The sequence below is a fragment of the Pimephales promelas genome, chromosome 4 (genome assembly GCF_988280905.1).
Source record: "Pimephales promelas chromosome 4, fPimPro1.hap1.1, whole genome shotgun sequence".
In the NCBI taxonomy this organism is placed as follows: domain Eukaryota; kingdom Metazoa; phylum Chordata; class Actinopteri; order Cypriniformes; family Leuciscidae; genus Pimephales; species Pimephales promelas.
Window position 1 is genome coordinate 5,893,692 of NC_142772.1, and position 26,416 is coordinate 5,920,107.

General features: G+C 37.8%; 4 protein-coding genes across 8 annotated transcripts in view; 1 reads left to right on the plus strand and 3 right to left on the minus strand.

Annotated features, from left to right (window-relative positions):
- The window catches only part of akap10 (A-kinase anchoring protein 10), a 28,941-nt gene extending 24,713 nt beyond the window's left edge, over positions 1–4,228 (minus strand). For all 3 annotated transcript variants that reach the window (XM_089129875.1, XM_089129876.1, XM_089129874.1), the window contains exons 1-2: positions 3,842–4,228; positions 1,896–1,943 (exon numbers count right to left, since the gene is read on the minus strand). In XM_089129875.1, coding sequence (XP_088986001.1) covers positions 1,896–1,943; positions 3,842–3,863 — 70 coding nt within the window. In that variant the 5' untranslated portion in view covers positions 3,864–4,228. The remainder of the gene's footprint in view (positions 1–1,895; positions 1,944–3,841) is intronic.
- A 2,146-nt stretch (positions 4,229–6,374) lies between these two features.
- selenow1 (selenoprotein W, 1) lies at positions 6,375–8,767 on the minus strand. 2 transcript variants are annotated; one of them, XM_089129878.1, is made up of 6 exons: positions 8,591–8,766; positions 7,835–7,859; positions 7,685–7,738; positions 7,476–7,550; positions 6,784–6,880; positions 6,375–6,688 (listed from the first exon to the last, which is right to left on the minus strand). In XM_089129878.1, exons 1-5 carry the CDS (start codon positions 8,632–8,634, stop codon positions 6,803–6,805), a joined length of 276 nt encoding a protein of 91 aa, XP_088986004.1. In that variant the 5' UTR covers positions 8,635–8,766; the 3' UTR covers positions 6,375–6,688; positions 6,784–6,802. The 2 variants fall into 2 exon arrangements, with proteins under 2 accessions (XP_088986004.1, XP_088986005.1); XM_089129879.1 differs by having other exon boundaries at positions 6,519–6,685; positions 8,591–8,767.
- Positions 8,768–9,894: 1,127 nt separating this feature from the next.
- ehd2a (EH domain containing 2a) lies at positions 9,895–21,130 on the minus strand. Of its 2 annotated transcripts, none has more exons than XM_039661705.2 (9): positions 21,022–21,130; positions 19,049–19,105; positions 18,253–18,317; positions 16,558–16,815; positions 15,859–16,035; positions 15,477–15,574; positions 13,079–13,491; positions 11,486–11,650; positions 9,895–11,343 (listed from the first exon to the last, which is right to left on the minus strand). In XM_039661705.2, exons 3-9 carry the CDS (start codon positions 18,261–18,263, stop codon positions 10,774–10,776), a joined length of 1,692 nt encoding a protein of 563 aa, XP_039517639.2. In that variant the 5' UTR covers positions 18,264–18,317; positions 19,049–19,105; positions 21,022–21,130; the 3' UTR covers positions 9,895–10,773. The 2 variants fall into 2 exon arrangements, with proteins under 2 accessions (XP_039517639.2, XP_039517640.2); XM_039661706.2 differs by having other exon boundaries at positions 18,216–18,317.
- Positions 20,595–21,608, plus strand: LOC120471785 (leukotriene B4 receptor 1-like). Its single transcript, XM_089129880.1, has one exon. The coding sequence runs from the start codon at positions 20,674–20,676 to the stop codon at positions 21,565–21,567; it is 894 nt and encodes a 297-aa protein (XP_088986006.1). The 5' UTR covers positions 20,595–20,673; the 3' UTR covers positions 21,568–21,608.
- The last annotated feature ends 4,808 nt before the right edge of the window (positions 21,609–26,416 follow it).

Genomic DNA, 26,416 nt, shown 5'->3' on the forward strand with positions numbered 1-26,416 from the left:
AATCAAACAGTTAGCAGAATTGATTAACATTTATATGCAGAATGTTGAGAATGTGATAGTTTAAGACATATTGTTAATTTTTCCAAATAAACTCTACAAATTGTTACACCAACCCTGGTCAATTTCCCTATTTGTTTCTTGTTGAGCGGCCAATGACTAGCCATAATATTGTTCTATATCACACTTAGCAGAGAATTGAAAAAAATCAAATCAACAATCAAAATTAATTTAAGTTTAAGGGACAATTCACACAGAATACGTTTTATGATAGAAAACAAAAGAAAAAAAACACGTCAAGATCTACAGATGGACGATTTTTTTTCAAAGGTGAACTTTTAACATGAGTGTCATGTTTTTAGAATGTTATGTCATATAGGCCGTGTGTCCACCAAAGCGTTTTTTCACGCGCCTGGCGTATACTTTCAATTGTTTTCAATGGGAGCGCCGCGTTTTTTAAACGCCATGAGCGTACCGAGGCGCTGAGCGTTTTTTCACGCTGAAGCGCCGAGCGCCCAACGTTTTTTACTGGTCGCTGGGAGTTGAAAAATGTTCAACTTTGGATAAAACGCAGCGCTCATCACTGTCACTTTTTACCCAGCCGTCCAATCACAGTGGAGGAGGGGCGGGACTAAACCACACTGACCAACTGTCACAACATTCAAACTGCTGCGGATATTCTGTATCATGGCAACGAAACGTGTCAACGGAAAAAACGCTGTGCTGCCAAAACGCTCTCAAGCGCCTAAAGCACGGCGTCTTCAGCAGATTCCAAGTTTATATCTTACAACTCTGAGAACTAATGTTAGAATTTGGAAATATATTCACAATTGCGTGAAAAAAAAGTCAAAATTGCGAGTTGATATCTTGCAATTCCGACTATTTCTCTCAACTAAGTTTATAACTTGCAATTATGAGTTTTAAGCCAGAGTTACAAGATATAAACTCGCAATTGAGAGAAAAAGGTCAAAATTGTGAGATAGAGTAACAATTTTTTATTAAAAAATTAAAAAACAAGTTTCTGTTGAAAAGCACCCAGATAGCAAACTGACATTGAATCAACGTGGAAACGACGTCTCTCATGACATTGAAACAACGTTGATTTTGCTCATCGAATTAACGTTGAACCAACGTCAGACGCGGCATTCTTCAAAGCTAAATGAAAATCAAAAATTGGTTTGCTTTCATAACGTTGAAACAACGCGTTGATTTCAAGTTGATTTTCCGTTAGTTTTGAAAGAATGACGCGTCTGACGTTGGTTCAACGTTAATTCGATGAGCAAAACAATGTCAGATCAACGTTGTTTCGATGTCATATTTCCACGTTGATTCAATGTCAGTTTGCTATCTGGGCAGCTTGCAAGCATAATGCAAAAAACACCTGAAAAAGGCCCGCTCACAAAGATATTAACTATAAAGATATAGACTAGAACTATAAAGCATTCTAAATATAAAAGAAAAGCAGAGTCCACAAAACAACTATAATAATAATGGCACCAAGAAACTATATTGGAATCACTTCTGAACTTTTTTCCATCTGTTGAATGATTAAAAAAGACAGCCAATCAGAATCCATCCTGCTTTAAAGACCTCAAGTATTTAAAGCTGCAAAACTGCAGCATGTGCTTAGAATAAACAGAATCATATCATACATTGGTGTGGATGCTAATATAACCTAGTTATGATTATAGTTATAGTTCTAACTGACCTTTAGTCCCTCACATTTTTTTTTGACACTATATTTCCAGTCTAGGTCACATGCCAAGCAACTGAAACTACTGGTGTAACTTGATACAAATTAACCTGGTATATTGTTCTACATTCTAGCATGTTTTATGACAGCCCACCACAACATCACAAAAGTTACTAAAAAGAAAAAAAAGGACTATCACCCTCACATTTGCTGGCTTTGGCATCTGCTGGTCTCTCAGGTTCCTTTCCTTTAGCTGTAAGATAAAGAACACAGGAAATATCATTTATAATTTATGGCATCTCTCTTCTTGTCCTAATGATCATCCAGCACAGCAGCCGTTTGGGAACCAGTCACAAATACCCATCATTATATTAAGTACAAATCCACACATCACTTATTCTTGAGTTTTTCCACTGCATGTATTCTGGATTATTTGCATGGGGTGAGGCCTTGCTGGAGCAAGCAAACAAGACTAGCATCACAGAGCACAAAACGACAAGCATTTCCAACATCCCGAACATTATTGGCAAGAGTGCAGGCAAAGAGTGCAGATGATATTTCTCTTTACAATGAGCAGCCTGTTTTTCATAATCCTCTGCTGAGCTCATAACACATTAACTCGCATATCTCTGATGGATAAAGAAAACAAAGTATAATGACAAGACTGCGTAACTGAGAACAAAGAGAAAAGGTTCCTATTAAATAGGACATGGGCTAAGAGGGCATCCTTCCTTCCCTTAGGGCTCTGACTGTCACAGGATACATGTTCATGCTCTTTGTCATGTGAACAGGGGTTCTGGGAAAGATTGGTCACTTTATTTAGTGAAGATACTGTAGATCAATCTTATAGTTTAATATGTATGAACAACTAAAGACAGCAGCAGCATCGCCACTCATTTTGACCAATTCATTCTCATGTTTCCAGCTGTGTGATTACCAGATAAGTGGAGAAAATGTTTTATATATAATTTTTTCCTGGAAAATCAAGGCCTGGAAATCAAAATATTAAAATTCTCTGAGGTTTTTCATGACCACAGGAACCCTGTTTAGAAAAAGGTCGGGACAGAGGGATGAACTGCTGGTTCATTTGGTCCGGACCAAAAACAAAACAAAACATTTAGTCCAGGTAATAATTTTATCATTTTAACATTGTAGCTTTCACGTTGGCATTTTAATTTTACCAAACCTACAGGCATAGGGATGAATACGTTCACAATCCGACTGGTTGGCTTATATTATGTCTATTTCGCAACAGAACTTACCAAACATCCAAAACCATGTTGTGTTCTGGACTAAATGTGATTGTTGTGATGGTATTTTGACCAGCTAAGAACTTGAAGATCTTATAAAATGAGTAAAGGAGTCAGAATAGCGGACTATAAAGGAGTCAAAAGGAAACAAAATACTGCGAGGAGACGCGGTTCTGATGCCTGTACTGAACTGTGATGGGCAACATGACGACTACGACGAGACAAACAGGTTAGTTTTAATCTAACCAAACATGCCAAGTGTTAACACACCCTGTGTGTGAACCAGTGAACCAGGGGGCCGAGATACAACATTTCCGTTTGACCTTTGACAATCTAGCTTGTTTATACCATCAGAGCAAAGATTTGATTGTGAATGAAAGAAGTTCCTTGACAAAAACTTTAAATCAACTGAAATGAGATCAAACTAGAACAAAAAAATAATGTTTTTTCCTTTTATTTATGTTTATTAAGGTTATGATTCATTAAATTATGCTAGTTTCATTCCATATTATGATATTCCAACATTAGTTTTTTTCAGGCATGGCTAGCCTGTCAGACGACTGACACTATATGACACCATATGCGTGTTACATCTAAAACAAACGAGTTTTGTTTTAATAAATTAGCGTTATTTCAACCAAAACATGTAACGTTAAATATAATGAACAAGTTTTCATTTGCTGATCTAAAGATTAAAACGTGCACTCGAATAGGGAATATCCAATCCTAGCTGTTTTACACGATGTGCATAAGATATGCATATGCATAAAAGGGATTATATGGCCAACATAAAGAATAACAACATAAAGGGTTTTGATGTCACATTCATGAGGACGTGAGCTCAGCATCGGTCCAGAAAAGCCCAAACTGCCCATCATCATCGAGCGGAGCACTTCCTTACCTTTCCGCCTGAAGAACGACATGATGAATCTGAGGCTGTGAACACTCGCTCAGCTCAGAGACAACATCCCGACAGCTCCCGAGTGCCTTCATTCATAACACTCTATCGCGCACAGCTTTCACGTTGCTCAGCCACATCTGCGCTTTCTGTCAAACCCGAAAAATTTCCAGTCCCTTCTTAGCTGGCCCGGTCGCCATATTGTCAATAAACGCCTCACTTCCGGAGTGTCTGCGGCACAGCGCTTCTGCTGGAATTATGGGAAAAGACCTTACAAATCAAAAGACTCTAATTCCCATACAGGCCACATAAGGTTCCTACACTGTGTCGACAAGAGGATGTATCACAAAATTAGACATGCTAGGTGACATTCACAACATTTGTGTCACTGACATCACTCCTGTTGTTGTAGGAGGGACAAATTATCACACATCATTGATTGTCCTCGAACATATTTGATATTTTATTCAAAGAACTTATGAGCACTGTGAGGCATAGCCTATTCAACTACATAATAGTATGTTTATTGCAAATGTGCCTCGCCGAGTCTGGTTTCTCTCACGATTTTTTTCTCCTGGTGGAATTTTTATCCTTGCCTGCTTTTAACAGTAGGCTTTGTAGGGATGATATAGTGTAAACAAATTAGGTCGCGATTTTTTTCAAAATTGACTGTTCTTACATTTAAAATAAAATTGGATCTATTATTATTATATATTTTTATATTAATATTCATGATGTGCCGTCATAATATTTCATAAAAATAACTCCCCCTCCCGACTTTCTCTGATGATGTTGTATTTACTGGCAGGAGGCAATTTATAGCACACGTCTGCAAGATGTTAAAGATAACTTCGTCATTAAGATGTCAGTTTTACATACATTCCTAAATCATAAAACATCTTAAAGACATTTTCTAAACGTCTATTTGACAGAAAACGTCCAATAGACACATTGCAGATTAGCAAACACAAAAAAAGGTCTTCTGGATGTAAACAGGGAGATCCACCAATAGAAAACCACATTCAATTAACCAATGAATTCACGATGGACAAAACCAAGTCCCACCCTATGGTCTCACCATACATTTTGTTATTGTTTATTTGTCACTAGACAGAATAAGAATAACAACCATCATTCGTTTCATGCCAACTTCATGCTGTAGTAGTCAATCATTTTATCCCTTAAAACTCATCTCTGAACACCAAAATGACATTTAAACATTTTTTTTCCTTGAATAAGTATTCATTCAAAAAAATAAGTATTCATGCCTTAAAATAGCTTGAATGTAACTCTACACCCTTGCCTCATTTTGTATACGCAGTTGAGGCTCAAAGATCCACTCATTGACGATCACACGTTGAGGTAGTTTGTGACGTCAGAAACAACAGCGATTTTAAACCACGTTTTTGAGACCGTCTTTGGTTCACTGCAGTTTTTAGGAGAAAATACTTAAAACACCACGGCACATATACATATAAACAACATTAAAAGTTTGATTTTTTACCACAGGGGGACTTTAAATTATTATTTTCATGACTTCATATAACAGGTAATTGAAAGACTACGTGGATTTAGAAAAATACTTTTGTGTGTGTGTGAACATGCACAGACTCAGGAAAACCACTGATAGTAGTGGGAATGAACCAAAAGTAAATGATCCTGGCACAAATTATCGATGTATTTCCTGGAATCTCTGTGTGAAAAGGACTTCTGATATGGCAAGTATTGATGGTTGTTCCAGTAAGGAACTTTAGTGGTGAGAATTTACCAACTGTGGTCCAAGGAGAGACAAACCAGCGACTGGGTGTTGGGTGACCAAGACTCCTCGATGCATGAGGGCAACAAAGGCTGTCCTGTCTGGTTCGAGCCAACAGAAGGTCAACAGGGGCACAAATCATACAAAATTGTAATGATTGCTGCGTACCCGCAGACCAACCGATCAGAGTACATATCATGACCCCTGTCCACTGTTGAAAGCGCCATCAACGGGCACACGAGTGACAAAAATGGACCTTGGAGCAGTGTAAGAAAGTCACCTGGTCCAATGGGCAACCTTGGGTCCGGTCATTCATGTGGACACAACTTTGACGCTTACCACATACCTAAACATTGTTGCAGAGCAAGTACCATACACCCCTTCATGACAATGGTGTTCGACTTAAAGGATCTTCTGCTAATGTCTTGGTGCCAGACACCACAGGACACCTTCAGGGGTCTTGTAGAGCCCACGCTTCGTGGGTCGAAGCTGTTTTGGCAGGACTTTGAATGGAACTAAAATGGCAAGATTGAAAAATGTATCAATTGTCCCTTTAGTTTCATCATCTCCTTTTCTTTTATGTTTTGATAATGCTCCAAACCCTTCTATAACCAACTCTGGGTCATTCAAATTATGCCTGGCTAAATAACCAATTATTTGACATACATAGTTAATTGCGAATTTACCTTTACAATGTGTATGGATAATGTCTGTGCTGTCGCCTTTTTTGGTAAAATGACACCAATTTTTTTTTAAAAGTGAAGAAAAATAAGACAACACTTCACCAATAACATTTTTATTGCATGAAAATCTTGAACAATGCCAAAAATATTTGGTAAATGTGCGCTGTTACATAAGCAAACAAAAAACAGAGGCAAAAAAAAACAGGCCCAAATTACCACAACTTATTTGTTTTCCCTTAAATTTTCAACCGTTTATCTTATCTGAAGCAGTTTAAACAGAGTTTCCTGCTCTGAGTGTCTTCTCCCGGGAAGAGCGGATAGCATCAAGCAACATCCATGCAAAAAACACTTTGGACGTCACCATCATTGTTGCCCTGCCCAGGAGTCCAACAAACAGAGAAGAAAAAGCTGCTGAGAGAATACAAGACAAAAAAGAATTAAAGGAACATGAGATGTTAACGTGCATTTTGTCAATACAAAAAGGCTCAACGGTGGATTATTCTCACCTCTATGATCAGGCCATGCTCATTTCCCCATGGCTGCCTCAATGGCGGTCACAATTGTTTTGAGTTTTGAATCGGAGTCAACAAATCCATCTCCGTTCTGTCAAAGAAAATATCATACAATTAAAATATTACAGTGGTACTTTACCATTTTAGATTTGAGTAGCAAACAATTCAATCAAAAAGAAAGACTGTACTGTGCAGTAATTAGGAAGACATGTAACTGTACAATTTATTGTCTCCATGAAATAAAAATGGACAATTCTCTTTTTTATGGAATATTGCAGTATTTATTATTTGTGCACATCATTTAAAAAAAATCATGTACCCTTGTAATCTTTAATTAAAATAACTTCCCCTCCCTATTGCAGCTTCATCTCTTCTCCGATGACATTTACTGGCGCAAGGGCGGGGCAACCTGTCACTCGCATGAGATCGACCAATAGAAAACCACAACCATCCAACCAATTACCGATGGAAAAAATCAAGTCCCGCCCTACATTCTTTCTGGTTCAAGAAGATGTCTGACTCGTCAGGGTTGTCACAATACATGTCACAATAATGAAGAAAAGACTATTTCAACATCTGCCTCATGTCGACTTAAAGTACAGCTTAAGTGAGAAACAGTATGAAGGCAGGAGTCACAATGGTAAATGATATGCAATATATAACAGTGAGAGAGGATCAACTCTTACCTTCTTTGAGTGCACCAACTTGCCGTTTACTTCCACCTCAAACCAGCCTGTGGTTGATGGTGTGCCCACACCAGTCTGAGCATGAGAAATCATAGTAAAATGAGAAAACAATACTTTGACCAATTCTGTACATTCCACATTTAACAAATCATGATGTTTTATTTTCAGAATTGCACCATAAAAAATGGCAATAATTTAAAATCACATACAATCTCAAGTTCGCCTGGGAATTCATCCTCAAGCAACGTCTTGAGTTTGGTGAACTATTTGAATAACAAAAGAGACAGATGTATAAATGCACAATATTACATTACATTATGATATACACACTATACATACAAGTAATAAATTAAACCTACCTTGGGCCTGTACCCTCATCCACCACTAGGAGATGACACACACACACACACACAAAAAAACAGTTTTATCTTTATGGCGTTTTCAGGCCTTTAACCTAAAATTATGATATATTTTTCCCTAATTGAAGTTCATTCAAAGAAATCGTGAGTCACTTTCATGTAATTTTTACCTTGATTTACTATGTTCCTATGCTACCTTGAGTTATTATGACTCTTGTGTAACAAAGTTTCAAGTGTCTAGTTTAAAAAAAATATCAAGAGTTATGAATGAATGTGGACCATGGGGTTTAAGACAGACCTTTGTATTTGGGTATGTCGTTGAAAAAAATTCTCAAAAAGGGGCGCTGGTTAAGAGGTTAAATCAATGATATTCACCTCATAACTAGGTTTAACTTCCGTACGACTGTTTCGTGAAAAGTGAGATTGAGTGAATCGGTGAAAGCATTATTTAACATTTCTGATTCCAGTCTTGTTTATTATGTAAATTGAAAATATTTAACCTATTCAAGAATCCAAGCAATACAAACGCAAGGGTGCACTTAACAACCATAACACAATGAGCAAGAAAAAAAAAACAGCAACCCTGAGCTTAAATTGTTAAACATTTATTTGTTTCGAACGTTTATAAGTCAGATTCTTCAAAAAAAAAAAAAAAAAAAAAAATCTAAAAAAAAAAAGCTGGATAGGGCGTCAACATTGTAGGAAAAAATCGCCAAGTACAATATATATATATATATATATATAACGTTAACCTACCAGTAAATGACATGAACTTTGACGGTGATCCCGACAGGTGCCATGGGTCTTGACTTGATCAAGCGGTGGGTGTGCTGTGCGTGTATAGAGACCTTTACAGTCTATGGTAGAGACTCAACTGATGTTACTTTGTTATGGAATTTTGTTTTGCTGCTATTAATTTCCTGTGATGTTATAAAAGACTTGAGGCGGAGCAACTGACGCATCATGCACCGCCAGCAGAGCACACACACATCTCGCGAGATTTCATTAAGTTCCTGTTCACAACACGGCGCGGACAGCCCGACAGCCCAGACTGGACTAGTTATTTTACTGTATATGTTTTTAATCCCTTTCGAATCTGTAATGTCAGTGATTTTCTCACACAACCTATGTTTAAAAAAAATCCCAGGGAAAATTACCTACTGTTTTCGGCGAACACACAAATCCCGTGCGAATGTTTGTGATAGCTGATGTCTTCTCGTGTGTTTTTAGACCTGAGTTAACTTAAATGAGCTAGCATTTGCGGACTATCTTCGGCATACTTTCACTGCGTTTAATATGTTAAGTATGCTTCGGCATACTCGCGTTTCAATATACGACAAATAAAACAAACATGCCTTCACGTGCATAGCTGCTACGTTAACTACCAAATATAAAACACATTACTCAACTCAGATTCTCAGAGGCTTATTATACGCAACGAACGCCCCTTGTTTATTTTTTAACATTCTCATTACTTAATCGGCTATTAATTACAGCCTAGTTTTAAAGAGTAGGACAGTAACGTTAGGCTACTGTCGTTTTTTCCACTTGATAGTCCGCTTGAATGAATTACACAAAAGTTATGTCTCGAGTCGCGCTGGCGACGATAGTCTGATGATCAGTTCACTGAATACAATTCAATAATTACAATAGGCACTGGAAAACAACTATTAAATAATAAAATAATTAGAGAACTTTCTGGTTAAAGTCGGCTTGAAAATACTATCTCTCACGATGAAACCACGTTTCATAGGAGGCCTGGTCATAACCTTTCTACTCATTGATTGACCTAACATTACTGCTAGTTGGTCAGACCGGTTCTTAAGACAGTCTCAGCATAGTGGCTGTTTGCAATTGGGCTTGACAATTTATTGTGCAATAAATGGACATATTGATATGATTATATACAGTATGTTTTCTGAACAGGTGCTTAGTTGTACATCATGACATGGTCATTATTCTATGAAATAATAAACAGCCTTTTTATACAGCTTCTAAGTATGCACAAATTCAAAAAAAAATTGCTGCAGTTACTTATTGACCAACAGTCGTAGTAGTAATTTAAATAAATGTTACTTGACAACTATAATTTGAAATGTAATAAGACACCTCAGGCTCTGTTTTGACATGTTCCTCAGCAACAGTCTCGAGGGCGTTTCTGCCAAGACAACAGAACGAGCTGTTGGGCAATCTGAACCATCAAAACAACTCGTCTTAACTGAGATTATATCATATGGAGGACTTATTCATCCAACCGTTGCAAATATTAGTGATTTTAGGCATTATATGAGTGAATACATTAGTATTATTCATGACTTGCATGTTGAATAAACCCCATCATCATAAACATTGAGGGCATAATATGCCCTTTTACAAAATGTTGATTGTGTTCTACTATAATAGGTTTTCATGCTTGAATGTTCAAAAAACACATTCTTTTTTGATATATTTGGCATTGTTGCTGCAAGTCTGTTTAGTTCCTGTCTCTATGAAGCCCCTCTTTCCAAATGCAATCTAATTGGTCGGCTGGACCAGTTTTTTTTTTTTACTTTGCATAAGCCTTGGACTGGAATTATTTAAATGATGAATATTATGACGGTTTCATTTGCAGAAAAAACTCAAAGATTACAATCGAGGCGTTTCAGGGAGTTCAGAAAGTGATATAGACCATTTTGCTAGATGTCAACAACACTGGTCCAGAAACGCTTTCTTTTTCAGTTTGAAACCGTTTTCTTTATTTCACATGTAAAGAAAACATCTTAAAGATGTTGTTTAACTTTTTGATTCAGTTTTACATGTTCTGTTGGTTGTATTTTATCCCAGCTTTTATGTAGTGTTAAACTAAAACAGGAATTGCTTCTGGACCAGTGTTGTTTACATCTTGCAAAATGGTCTATAGAGAATAACTCCCTTAATAGGTCCTTATAAAGACTTGCAGACTACTCATTGTCTCTATTCTCTGTGGCAGAGATCTTGCGTGGTCTTTTGGAGGGCGGCACTAGATGTGCAGGTAGCTCACGAGGGAGACCAAAGCCCTCTAACTTCACCTCAATGAGATGGCCGGCCAAAGCAAACTCCTCGTCGTCTAACATGCCATCACCGTCCACATCTGCCAGCTTCCAGATTCGTCCCAGAACTGAGCTGGGTAGATGAGTGCTCATCATCCAGTTCTTCACTTTGGTCCCACTCAGCTTGCCCTCGTGAGGCGAGAGGTTGTAAAAGATCTCATCGTACTCTTGTTTATCTTTTGATACCACCCATTCTTCATCTGACACCAGAGCACTTTCTCCATTGGATCCAGAGTGATGAAATGGGTTTCCCGCAATAAAAGGGTCCATGTGAGACCCTAGAAAAAGTCCTCCTTGCATTAAGAGCTGCTCAGCTGCCTTTTCTTCTTGGCGTAGAAGAGGCATCAGCTTGGCAATGTCAGTGTTTAGGAGCTCATCCAACCCACCTAAGAGCTTAGGCTTGAGGCCTTTAAACTTGAAGTTGTGACTCATGAGTTGCTCCTGTGTGATGATGCGAGAGTGAAACTGCTTGTCAGACAGATAGTTTAACTTACTTTTAAAGCTTCTGCTTATAGAAGCAGCAGAAAATACATTTCATAATGGGCATGCTTGATTATAAAAGTATTTGAACTTATTTATACACCTGCATCTTGGCGCAATCTGGAAAATCTCCATGTGGAATCTGATGCCTCTGTTGGATTCTTGAGTAGATGACGGGAAGGTCATAGATTAGATCTCTCTTCTTTTTTCCTCCGCAGAAAACAAAAGGCATCTCTTCTTTTAGAGAGCCAATGATGTAAGCATGGGCCTGTGGGTGAAGAAAGGAAAGCGAAGCCACATTAATGTTTCACTATGACTACATCAACAAAACAAACAGGTAGATGTATTTCAATCATAGCAACTAAATCATTAGTCAAAAATTGTGTTTTGTTTTCTCAAAAAGACACCTTTCACAAATCCCATGTTTTCTCATCTCATTCAAAACAGATGACACACAAAAAACAGTGTCAGATTTTTTGTAGTAGAGATGCACCAAAATGTGTAATTCTTTCATCAATTACTCCCCCATATAGTTCTAAGCCTATGAGACTTTCATTCATCTTTAAATCAAAAATGAAGATGTTTTTAATGAAAACAGAGATTTCTGTCCCTCCATTGAGCAAGCATTTCACCAAAACTTTGATGCTTCAAAAAGTTCATAAAGACATTGTAAAAACAATCCATAAATTGAGCGGTTTAATCTAGTTCTTCAAGGTGCATTGTGTAATATTTAGAAGGATCTGTTGAAATGTAACATCATATACATAACTATATGTTTTTAGTAGTGTATAAAGTTCTTACTTAATGAACCATTATGTTTTTTATTACCTCAGAATGAGCCATTTCTATCTACATACTTGGTGGGTGTCCTTACATTGAAATGCACTGACATGTTTCAACAGTTTGCTTAAATTTTGGCCTTTTGTCTCCATGTGTGAAACCATTTGTGATTTTGGGCGTGTTTTTCGATAGTGCTCTCGAATTTGACAAACAGATTTGTTAGTCAAAACCAGTGCTAAAGTCCTAGCTAAAGTTAAATCATTTCTTTCTTTTAAAGACTTTGAAAGGGTGATTCATGCTTTTATTTCAACAAAGCTCGACTGTTGTAATTCTCTTTATTTGGGCATTAGCCAAGCATCTCTTAACCATCTGCAGATGACACAGTATGCAGCTGCTAGGCTCCTTACTGGTGTGCGTAAACGAGAGCACGTTACTCCAGTTCTGAAATCTATAATCCATTACAAAATTGATTTTAAAGTCTTGATGCTGGTTTTAAGCCTTTGAATGGATTGGCTCCTGTATACATTTCTGATTTATTATCCATTCACAATACAGGAAGGTCTCTTAGGTCATCCAACCAGAGACTGTTAAATGTTCCTCAGGCTAGATTGAAAACGAGAGGAGATCAGCCCTACTGTTGCTGTATTTCCAAATAACAGGAAGTTCTACATGTTGAAAGGTCTGTCCTATTAAGAAAGGGTTTACATCACAAGAAGTCAAAATGATGTAACAAATGTTTTTTAATCTTTTTCTTAGAAGAGAAAGTCTTAAATGCATAAGCCTGTGTATCTGCTCATTGACAATTTTGTCAACTCTTCTCAATCCTCTAACATAGATGGCCTCAAAGCTAACAGACTTGGATTAAAAGTTACTGAAGTTCAATCAAATCCGTCGTGGAAAGCACAAAGGTCCTCACCCTCGCAAGCCGTGCTCGTTTCACCAGATCATTGAGTTTCCTCAGTGCAGAATTTCGTGGCAGGTTCCGAATGTCTGCAAAAAGGTCTTCCTCCTCTTGCTCAAACAGTTTCCGATTGTCTGTCACACGCATTGGAGAGGACCAGAAGGAGCCGATGTAGACTCTAAGAACCTCAGGAGTGCAGAACACCTTCCCGAGGGACCACATGAGGGCGCCGTAGACTCGCATCAGCTCCTGGGAGTCCACCATGTCGGCCTTGTTGAGCACCACTCTGAGCTTGTCCTCATTGCCTCGCAACGCCATTATAGTGCATGAGAACTCATCAGAGATCTCTAGTTTGTGAGCATCACATAAGAGGATGATGCGGTCAACGTGCTCTGCAAACCAGCGGATAACTGCCGGAAAGTCATACCCTGAAAGAAGAAAGAGACATTGAGGTAATATAATGCACAGGTGTTTAATCAGATATTCAAATTTTGATAAGCAAATTTCAATTGGATGCGAGTCTCTATGCCCTACTTTGCCCCTCAATGTCCAAACTGTAGTCAAACATATCTGAACAAACTAATCAAGGTCTTCAGGTCTTACTAGAAAGCTGAAGGTGTGTTTGATCAGGGTTAGAGTTAAACTCTGCAGGAAAGTGGATCTCGAGGGAGCCAACCCCACCCTAGTCACTCTGAATGTCAGAGTTCTTGAAGTGAGGACTTTAGAGGAAGAAGGGCACTTGTGTTTGGAATGCACTTGGCAAAAGGAGCAATGAAAGACTATGTAATTGTCTCATTATCTTCACCTGGAATGTATTTGTTTTTTTAAATGCATTATTTATTTGTGTGTGTGTGTCTTGGTCTTGGGTCTTGGTATTTCCTACGTTATAAGGAACAAATGTCCCCACAAGTAAAGTAATACCAGTAATTTTTTTGTAACCTTTTTTTGGTCCTCATGAGAAAACAAGCTTATAAATCATACAGAATTATCTTTTATCTAAAAATGCAACAAAAAAATCTGTTATGGTAAGGTTTAGGGGTTGGGTTTGTGTAGGGAGACAGAACATACCGTTTGTACAGTATTAGGTCCCACTTTATATTAAGTGGCTTTAAGTACTATGTACTTACATAGAAGTTACTACTTTGATACATTGGACGTATTGTGTACATACATGTTTTTACATTGTACTTATATTTTGAAAATACCTGCATGTAATTACAACTGTAATTATAATCATTACGCCTATGGAACGTCCCCAATAAAACATGGTATTATGTTTTATAACAACAAAAATCCAGTGTGTGTTCCCTCAACTTGTTAAACTTGCTGTCTCTTCTTTGGATCCTGCAAGTAGTTACTTTCCTCTGTGTATCACCCTCAGTCACATGACCATAAAGGATCAAATTACTTCCTTAAAGTGATCACATGCACCCTTCACTAACAGACTTAGAAGGGCCCTTAGTGAAGGGATTCAGTTGTTAAATTCCATTTGTAACAGCGTCCCCTTCCCGAAGTGCCATTCAAGGGCACAAAAAGCCCTATAATTCACCTTATATTGTCTTGTATATGGAGTATAAAGGCAGGCCTCTTTACTTGTATAGACCATTTTGCAAGATGTAAACAAGACTGGTCCAGAAACACTTCCTGTTTCAGTTTGTAACCGTTTTCTTTATTTCACATGTAAAGAAAAAATCTTAAAGATGTTTGTTTAACGTTTTGATTCAGTTTTATATGCTCTTTTGGTTGTATTTTGTCCCAGCTTTTGTGTAGTGTTAAAAAACCTAAACAGGAAGTGCTTCTGGACCAGTTTTGTTTACATCTTGCAAAATGGTCAATATGGAGTATCTTAGGCCCCGTCCACACTACTGCGTTTTCGTTTAAAAACAGAGAATTAAAACGGATACGATCTCCGTCCACACCAGCGTTTTGTCTGCGTATTAGAATTGATCTCCGTCCACATTAATACGACTGAAAACGCAGATCACGTGACCATTCACCAACACTGGGCATGCGCGCGCCGGTGTAAACAGTGGTTGGGGAATCAGGGAAGGACACGTCATGACTGATAACACCCAATCATAGAGCCGAGCGTGAGCCTCTGCGTCATCGTTTGTAAACTCCTCCGTTTTGTCTCGTCCACACTAAAACGCCCTCCGGAGATTCAAAACGCAAAACGCAGCTGCAGCGTTTCTAAACTTCTCCGTTTTAGGTCTTCGTTTTTCCCGTTTTAGTGTGGACGGGAGGTGCAAACGCAGCAAAAGGTCTCCGTTTTTAAACGAAAACGGCAACGCAGTAGTGTGGACGGGGCCTTAAACAGCTCTTTACTTGTATATGGAGTATAAAGGCAGGCCTTGGGTGAATATGATTTGCATGCAAGTTGTTTAATCCCTTCATTTAATCCCACACTTCGTACCTCTATTCATTTTGCGTTTGGCCACAGACAGGATCCCTGGTGTGTCAATGATGCTGACACTCTCTAGGACTCGGTTGGGTAGATGTACACACTGGAATCTGAAAAACAGCAGATGAACATTACTTCATTCCAGCTGTCTTATGCTAATTCAGCATCTTCAGAGCATGAGAAAAAAACATCCAGATGCTTCCTCAAAGGGATACAGTCATCTTAAGCCAAATAATGATTCATTAATGTTTTCTTCTCCAGGCTATGTCCACCCTTTCACAAGAGTAATCTCTGCTGGTGGAGTGATTTTAACTCTTTCTGTCCAAGTTCAACAGAGTTTTCCCCCTGTGATTATTATTTCTTCGTATTGCATCATTGCTTCTGTCTCACTTACCGATTGAGGAAACTGGTTCCAAATGGGCTGAGTTTACGGAAAGGCTTATTGGCATCCACAGTTAAAGCATTCCCATGAATAATTCCCTCAATCTCTCCATGCATTATAGCAGTGAAATTGTTGGTTGTTGGTTCTGGGCCTACTCTGCTTCCTGGATACTCTTGTTCAAGAAGATATCTGCCACACATAAGAACGCACTGCTTAAACTAGACAATAATAATAAAATATAATTGATAACACTTATTAACTAGTTGCTTATCAGCATGCATATTATGATATGGGCATTCCTAAACTTAACTAACTTAAAAGCAGTTTTAAAAGCAGCAATGAAGAGTTTATTGAGACAAAACAAGTTAATAGTTAGTTAATAGTAAGAATTGTGCCTTATCTAAAGTGTGATCATATAATCCCTTAAAGCAATGAGCTCTACAACTCTTCAGTCTCTTGTAGGAGGCGTGGGAAAGAGTTTCTCATCCAGTACTTTTTTCATTTATCATAATTGCACCTGTTAAGAATGTGGGTCACATGACTTTGTTCAAGTTTTCTGGGATCGTTTAGTGCGCCTGACCTAAAATCAACACTGCTGCCAATGGTGCGGGACATTCTGACTTTGTGGAAAGTAATTGCATATTAATCTCAGTAAAAATCTCTTTACTCAGTAAAAATAAACAAATAAAATAGATCATGATCATTATTCACCTGATAAAAGTGGTCTTGCCTGTAGAGCACTGACCCAACACTAGTATCATGGGCTTGTTGTCAAAGTCTGCATCTTCAAGGCTTGATGAGTGGAAATCGGAGAAGCCATAATACTTCTCCAGAGGGAGCAATTTTTGCCGGTAGAGGGCCTTTAAAGCCTCAGTAACTGTGTGAACTTCCTTCAGACATTTACTACCCCTGTTCTTCATTTCTTTACCAGCCATTGGGCTGCAGCAGTCTGAGAGCTTCAGAGTTTTCCTGAACACATACATAATACAAATGAATGAATATATGATGGTTTTAATGGTGAGAGAGAGAGAATTTCACAACACAAAATTAAACAATAAAACTCAACTTCAACATTTATTAGGTGAAAAAAGAGATTGTATCCTACTAGCAGCAATATATACAAAGAGGCAGGAGTTGACTAATCAGTAATGCGCTCACATACACACACTCACTGAATTATAAATTGTTCATAGAATTCTGAAATGTTGATTATTTGTTCTACTTACCTTTTTATTTTAATTATTTATGTATTTATTTAATGTACGTATATGTATGATGACTGGAAAGGCTTTGGCAATTCATAAAACTAAATGTCATGCAAATGAAGCAGATTTGAATTGAATTAGAGAGAGAGAGATTGATTTAATTCTTTGGAACCCTCTTTACAAAACCAATTAAATATCTAATTTATGTCAGGAATGTGACGGATAGCATTTTTTAACATTTATTTAAAAAGTGCAGAGAGAGATCAGACAATGTTGACAGCTAATCAAGAACATTTATACTTTCTCTTGCCATGTCAGGAGGAAGAAAACCCCAGATTATAAACAAAGTGTTTGAACACAGGACATTTAAAGGGTTAGTTCGGTATTTTACACTTAAAGCCCGGTTTTAAGATCGTTTCTGATGAAATGGAATGGTTAAGATTGAAATTTGGACAGATGCTGCCGTCCCGAGAGTTTCTAATTATCTTAAAACAGGGCTTTAAGTGTAAAACACCGAACTAACCCTTTAAATGTCGGAAGTTCTAACACCCAAGTACAATTCACGCTAAAAAAAAATGATGCCTTTAGGGGTTCAACAGCGTGTCCTCTTTGAGTGTGCTGCTATGTTGACATCTTTGTACCTTATTTACACCTCAAAGTATTATCTTGCACTCTTACAAATAAATGTCCTTCATTGGCATCTATGGTTTTATGAAGAACCTTTAACATCCATTGAACCTTTCCATTGCACAAAATGATTTTGGAAAAAGGTTTTTTTTCTCTGGAAACCATTATTCATGCAGTTATTTATTTCAACAAGACAGGACTACTGCAATTCATATTTAGGGATTGCTCAATCTTGTTTATCTCGCCTCCAGCTGGTCCAAAATTCTGCAGCCAGACTTTTATAAGGGACTAGAAAGTATTACCCCTGTTTTGATTTTGAGTTTGCTTTTTTTTTCTGACATTGTATAATAGTATAAGAATGACTTCATAGTTTTACGGTGGTTTCATACTGCTACCCCAAATTCATCTGCACATACTTAATGCATTGTTTAACTATTAATTGACTATGGCATATACACTATCAAGTGCATTTAACAACTTACACCGCATGCTCCCAGTGATGACATTTAAGTGTAAGGTAAGTGTAGATGGACTCACTTTGAGGGTGCTGTAGAGCTAACAGATGTGCTCTTACCCCAGACACATCTGCAGAACAGAGGGGAGTAGCCCACTCTTTCTCAGGACTCTCTCAGATTTTGCCTGATGGGGAAAAAAGTGAAGGTCCAAGGGTGGAGTGAGACATATAAAGCATACAGAAATGATAGTGTCATGGCATCTGTCTGGAGCTCAGCCGCAGAGCTCATAAACATGGGGGGAAACTGGGGAGATTATTTCCTTCATAACTGAGATATGAACATACATACTGTTTTAGTGTTGGGTTTTGTAATGCATAAAACAACTTAGTGTGTTAAGCACTGAATACTGTCATGTAAGCTTTTATAAAAAGCAATAATTGCAGTGCTTAACACACTAATGGCAAGTACATCTTGTTTTAGGTTTGAATTTCAATTGTGGTCAACTGATCTAATTTCATTTAAAAAGTTTTCATTTTTTGGTTACAACCAGTGTTGGGGGAAGTTACTTTAATAAAAGTAAAAAAAAAAAAAAAAAACTTTTACTAATTGCATTACTTAGTAACTTTTAATGGAAAATAATGGGATACATTACTTTTCTGGGCTGGGCTTGGGGAAATGGAAAAAAAAAAGAGGGGGAAATCAAATTAACTTTGAATTACTTGAAAATCCAAGATTTGTTGTAAATGTAAACGTAATGTTACTTTAGTACAAGTAATCTGATTAGGTAACTTGCAATACAACCTCCAGCACTGGTTACAACTTAAGTTAATTAACATATCAGTTCATATTTATATTAAACATTTAAGAAGAACAAAAGATTAACTAATAATGCCAAGCCATATCTGAAGATCTTACCTGTTTAGGACCAGTTAAGATTTTCTTTATGCAACAGCAATTGTAGTGTACCTCTTCCTTCAAAATGCACAAATTAAAAGTTTAGTCATTTGTCTTTCCTTTTGAATATTACATATATAGGTTTTACTGTCTTCAGTGTCCCAGTGCTGGAAGAAGACAAATGTCCTCCTCTGCAGTCAGAAACAGCATCATCATCAACCATTTTCCACGCCTGTTCAGCACTAGTGCTTCCCTCTGGTTTGGTCTTCTTATGTTACAATTATAAGGGAGAGGTCTGAGTAAACCAGTGAATCATTTATACATTATAAACTAGATCATCATCCTTAGTTAACTATTCACTGAATGGAACTAATTCTATACAGCCAATTTGTATGTCTTTCTGTTTACTATTCTACTATTAAAAGATCGTGGACAGATATAAATTATAAAACTGTTCTCTCAACAGTTCAACATACTTTAATATAATTTCCCTACATTTATCTGTTACAAAATATAGTTGCTCAATGCTCTGAAATCCATCATTTATCCCTGAACTATGTGAATCAATGAATCAAAGAGTGCTGTTGTTATAACCTACTGTACCCAAATACATTAATGTTAAAATACTGTTTCAATAGCATTGCCACAAGACAAACAATATGTGTTGAGATGATAAGCTATTAGCAAAAACAACAAAAAAACAGCTTTATACAGGGTATATATGAAGAAATTATGTATGTGTATATATATATGAAGAGTTCAGATGCAAAAGCCTCTAAATGCCATTTGAAATTTTCTTCTTTAATGATGATTTTTATCAAACTTGTATATTTAAGTTCAGTAATTTCACTTAAATAACAATTAATAGGTAATTATCATTGCCATTTAAGTGAAATCACTGAACTTAAATATACAAGCTTGATAAAAATGATCATTCTAGAAGAAAATTTCAAATGGCACTTAGAGGCTTTTGCATCTGAACTCTTCATATATACACATATATATGTATATATGATAAGAATGATAAGGACAATACAATGATATCATGTATAGTATGTATAGTGTTGTATGATAGTTTTTCACATTAAACGATATCGATTTTTGGGTGAATTTCAGGGGATCTCAGCATGTGAGAGAAGATATGGGGGAAAGAGGGAGTGAAGAGAAAGAAATGTAAAAATAATACAATACCGAGGTGACTGTATCAGAGTGATTGCATCTCGGATGGGGATGCTAATTTTGCAAGAGAGAGTTCAAATGTTAATTTGAAGAAAGGTCCTTTGTTCTGTCAGAAAATAGCTCAGGCAGATCTTTCAGTTCCAGTTCTACCAGCTCACCTTGCTATTACTATTTTTAACATGATGACAGATCCGGTCTAAAACACACTATTGAAGGTCCACCATGGAAAATGAGTGTGTATTTAAAACTAGCATCGCTAATGCACAACAAACAGCTCATTCATGACTGTGCAGTTTGATTTACATACGTTTTTAAACTGTCAATGTTATTCCCCAAACATTTGCATGCCTGTTTATTCACATTCAGAATCTTCACACCTCTTCACAAGACCACAATTGAGACTGCATCCCAACCTAAGACTGGCAAACCTCAAATTTTATATTCACATCAGCAATTGGCAGGTGAATATGGAGTACCAGAACATTTCGAATGGCTCTCTGTTTGTCCCTACCTCAGTGGAAACGCTAATATCCAGCAGTGTTCTGGGATTGTGCTGTGCGCTGGGTGTACCAGGTAATCTAGCGGTGATGGTAATCCTCGCTCAACATTTAAAGGAGAACAGCTTTACCCCGAAATTGATGCTGAATCTGGCCGTCTCTGATCTACTGAGTCTGATTTCTCTGCCTGTGTGGATCTATGCCCTTTTGAACGGCTGGGTATTTGGCATAGCTCTATGCAAGATATTTTCCTATCTAGTGTACTGGAGCCTCTATTGTAGTGTACATTCTGTCACCTTATTGAGTGTGCAAAGGTACCTGCAGGTGCTGTATCCTCAGCGATGGGCAAAGCTTGGAAGGAAGGGTCAAAACGGGCTGATTCTTGGGATATGGACATCAAGTGGAGCGTTGGGTTCTTACGCTCTTTATTTCCGAAGCATCAAGCAGATGGAGGACGGGTTTCTAAAGTGTTATCCGGATTACAGCAATACACAAGAAAAAATAGTTGTCTTATTTGTTGAGACTCTAGTGATGTTTATTGTGCCTTTCTTCAGCCTGTTGGGCTTCTACCTTCGACTTCACCAACGGATAAGTCATTCAGCTTTCTTTAACAGCCACAGGCTGACAAAACTGGTCGTCCGAATCGTAGTGGCCTTCTTCATATTCGGCATCCCCTGTTCAATCAACAACTTTGTTTTAATGGTAGTCTCATGGGATTCAAATGCTAGCCACAATATAACTGGCGCTCTTTTCTTTATAAACGGTTGCGTGAACCCCTTTCTTTACGCCTTTTCTGCTTCAGCGCTGCGATCCAGAAATACACAGTCAGACCAGCCACAACAATATCCGAATGAAACCGAGTAAGGAGGAAATCTTTAGTTATTTCTAACTCTGACGTTATTCTCTGTGTCTAATATTCATGTTTGCCTTGTGCAAAGGGAAGTGAATAAAAAAGTTTTTATATTATACCATATACGTTTCCATTACTTGTAACCTGAGGAATAACTCTTGGCCTCATACAATTTAAAGTACTATACAGAATTCATTTTTCTAAGGCCAGGCTATTTGAAATATTTCCCAATGTTGAAGACAGATGTGACAGATGTCATGTGCCTTCGTGCAATTTGAGTCATATGTTTTTTACTTGTCCTATGTTGCAAAATTATTGGGTCAGTTATTTTACAACTATGCCTAAAGTGCAAAAAATTAGAACTGATGTTTGCCCCACCATAGCAATCTTTGGTGTACCAAAAATCAGGTCTCAGTTTAATTACAAACAACTGGATGTTTTATCTTTTACCTCCTTGTTAGCTAGGCGCCGTATTTTGCTCCACTGGAAATCTAATAAGCCTCTAGCAACCTCCCAATGGTTAGTGGATATCATGTTTTTTCTGAAACTGGAAAAAGAGAGAAGTTCTCGGAAAAACAACTTCTTCAGTAAATGGCATCCTTTTATAGCTTACTTTAATTCTCTTAAAACCCTACCTCCAGGTTAAAACATGATTAAATGTGTGTACGCACACACATATACACATAGCTTGTATTTATGTATAATGTGTATATAGGTGTGTGTGTATGTATGTGTATACATATGTATGTACTGTATATTATCTACTTATCACTATAATGTTTTTATATACATTTTTTAATAATTTTTTTTTCTGTTGATTTGTACTTTCGTTGGTTTAGTTTTAATGTAAAAAAGAAAAGTGTCAATAATTTGTGTCAATCTATTGTGTTGTAATATCATTTGGTTTAATAACGAGCGAAAAAAAGAATAACTTTGATTGAACACCGAACACGCATTCAAAAAACTGCTGTATTTGTGTTTACTGGTGGGATTCTCTATGAAATTTATCTGAGATCCTCCAGGCATGTGCCTATTGGGGGAGATTCTCTAAAAAATGTTGGGTACTCTCCCGGTCGCGATTAAAGCATTTAAAGGATATTTGCTGAAGTCTGTCTGTTATTTTCTGCTCTGCAGCAGGTCTTCTCCCTTAAATAAACCCATACTACCATTCTTGTGGGGAGAAGGAACCCTATAATTTATAAGGAGCTCCTTAAAGAGAATAACTCTCTTTGGAGTGACTTTGTGCTTTGTAACTTTGCAGACAGGTTTCATGCTCAAACAGCAACATTAAGTTGAAAATGTAAAAAAAAAAAAAAAGCATTATAGGTCTTCTTTAATGCAGATATAGAGTGACTCACGGCTTTATGTTGACGACTGTGTTGTCAGTTGGGAAGGGGACGCCATCTGTAGGGTTTCAAAGTTACAATTATTTGTCTGGAAGTTGGAACAAAAAAAAGGATCTAATGTATCGAACAAGAGCTGAAATCACAGGTTTAGGGCTCACCGAGGGTGCTGTGTGGCGGTGGGCATGGCTGACACTGCGGCAGGGTTTTAGAGTAGAGGCCTGTCCCAGGACGGAGAGGGCTCAGCATGGGCTGAGGGGTGTAGGGATGAAACCCAGGGCTCAGCAGGTGGTCTGAAAGATAGGCTGGCGAGCGCAGCTGGCTGGGGTAACCAAGGCATCTCTGCAAACCCTGGGTTTCCTGATCCTGGACCCACTGTGGTGAAGAAGAGCGAGGCAGAGGTGGACTGGGGATGATCAGGTGCTTTAAAAGGGTCAGGACAACGAGACCTCTTAGATGCACCTTTATGAGTTTGTGGTCTCTCAGCCTATGGAAGATATTTAGTGGTCAGTCCATGATCGGCTTTTAAACTATCCCTGAGCGATGATAAAAAAGCCAACTTTGGATATTCACTGTTAATTGTTATCGACTACGACATTACTTGATGTGTGGAAACTTGGGGGCCTAAAACGTTTGTGACAGAGACTGGGACAGACACAGGCATGATCAGCGGGGACAGGTTTGTCCCTTTGGACTTTTGCGGTTTTCCTGATTTCCCCCTCTGTCCTTCATCCTGTGACCGAAAAATAAATAAGATAAAATACATTAATGCAAATATTGTGATGATCTTCATGTTTTAAGTTCACAATGTCCAGTGATTGACCTAAAACAGCTGAATCAGTGCTGGGCAGTTCCCCAGCAGCCTCTGTATGGCCTGGTAGTTTTGTAGAACGGCAGCCAAACGGTTCAATGAAACACCCCACTTCACCTTCCCTGCTTGATGAATGGGGCAAAGCTTCAGAAACGCTGCTTCCACAATTCTACGAATATTAGGCCATTGCGCAGGACCCGGCCCCTGCCCAAGCACACCTGTAAAATAAAATAGGGAATTAAGCATAAAAAAACATTTAGTCATTTATATTATTAACCCTCTGAGGTCTAAGGTGTTTTTGGGGTCCTTGAGATGTTTTGACATTTGTGCTTTTTTCAGCTACTTATAAACCTATTAATGGCACAGGTAAAATACACTATTTAGCACAAACAGGGCTACCATAATATTTGAGCAACATGCATGTACATTTTTGTATTTGAGAGAATATTGTTTATGTATGGTTATTGAAAGAATAAAAAAATTAAGTTTTCTGAAATAATGCCACAAAACACCTACTAATTATGTGTCCACAATACTTTTGCCCAATGCGCATGTTGTCGAGTTTTTGATTCAAAACGATCTGAAAATCATTGGTTTGGAAAGGCAATATGCGGATGGGCGTGAACGGCCCAAATCCCAAACCTCGTCATGAATAGTTAGGTGGTTCACACCTGAGAAGACAAATACCAGCATAATGAGCCTTTCATTCAGGTGTGTCACAAGAAAGAATGCGAGGGCAATATATATAAATTTATATATTAGGGCAGTCAGTTAAACACGTTATTAACGGCGTTAGCGCAAACCCATTTTAACGGCGTCAATTTTTTAGACTAGACAACTTTGTTTTTGAACAAAACAGGCACGCCACACACACTTGTTTGGGCTTGCGAGGCGGCCAAATAGTAGGTTAACGTTATGTTTTGAGTGGATGACGAGCGCGAGATGCTGAAATGGATGCAAGTAAGATTCTGAATGGAAAGTTTACTTATAAAATGTTGCCAAATGGTTCCATTGACAAGACTAAAGTGACTTGTGTTTTGTCGTTATGAACTAAGCTATCATCATCATAGCACGTCCAATCTGAAATACCACTTGATGATGGCCAAGCACACACACAAAATCCTGTTCAAATAAGCTATATGGGCCATTCTATACAATTGGTTCAAAGTTGGAGTTGAAAATATCTTTAAGAAAATAGTCTTTCCATAAATGTCTTGTAAAGTTTTTTTTATTTAATTATTTTTTTTATTAGGCCAATACATTTTATCATAAATATTTCAAAGTTAAGGATTCATTATAGCTTGCATTGGAACAAACACTATAACAGTTGATTAGTTTATTTTTAACTAAACATACTACATATCATGTACGCTTTTCTTAGACAGTTTCTGCTCAAATGTTAAATTTCTATTTTAGAGTAAAAACTTTTTAATCTATCCAAAACGAGTCAAAGAAATGTTTTAATTAGACATTATTCTATATCGCAATTAGAACAAATCTCAGTAGGATCGCAATATAGTTTGGATGCGTCATGTAAAAATAACATTTACTAATGACGTGTTTCAGAAAGAACTTCACTGACTGAGAGAAGGCAAAATACGAATGTTTATTTTTCTTTATTTGACAAAAAGAAGAACACTTTGTTTTTATTTTGTGAGTGTCCACAAAAAATAGACACTTAACAGGATCTAATGATGTACAACACTTATATGCAAGATCAAAATCAACAGAGTAATTTGAGTCACTTTTGCACTGATAATGAAAAAGTGAACTTGTCGCGCTGGCGCAATAGCCGACCCCAGAGGGTTAAAGCTCTGTGTGCAAATATTTAACTTACCGCTTCAGCTCTCCCTTCCATGACAGATGGAGGTTTTGGAGTGGGTGGTCACTGACCGGCAGTCTGTCCCACAGCCGAACAATGTCAGTGGCTTCCCTATCTAAGACACAAGGCTTTTCTCTCAGCTCGACGAGGTATCTGGCCAGGTCCACCACTCCCTCATTAACTTTGCCACATGCAGATCACAAGAGAACCTGTTAAAACACACAGACAAAGTAGTGTTAATTTTGACAGAAAATTTTGGTTTAGTTTTAGTCTCTTGACTAAAATGCCATTTAGTTTTAGTGATATTTTTGTCATCTGAACTGTTTTAGTTTAGTTTATTCTAGTTTTAGTCGACGAAATTCAATATGATTTTAGTTGACTAAATCTACAGTAGATTTAGTCGACTAAAATATAATGGGTTTAGTTAAATTGTAATGAATTAATTTAGAATAGAATAAAATGTACAACCCATATACTCCCGAAGAAAACATCTATTAACTTATTAATATGAATGATTTAACAGTCTGAACATCCTGCGGTGAGCCGGGTCCAGCTGGTCCAGGATGTCGTACGACAACGCGGCCAGCTTCTTGTGGCAGCACTAACACTCCAGGTATTCTGTTGCCAGAAAATACCATCCATGTAAATTCAGCACCCGCCTCACTGTCTTGTAGAGCCCACATAATGTCAGTCGCTGACCAGACCGTCGGCAGTCTGGCGAGCTGCAGATCAGCTTGTAGGACCACATCCTGTAGGGCATCCACAAACACAGCAGCCAGGTGAAGAACACGTCCGGTGACGCTGGAGGCAGATGATACTGCAGGCGTGGCTGGGGAGGGTACCACCACATCTGCAGATTATCAATCAGCGCTGCCCTTCCACCCTGG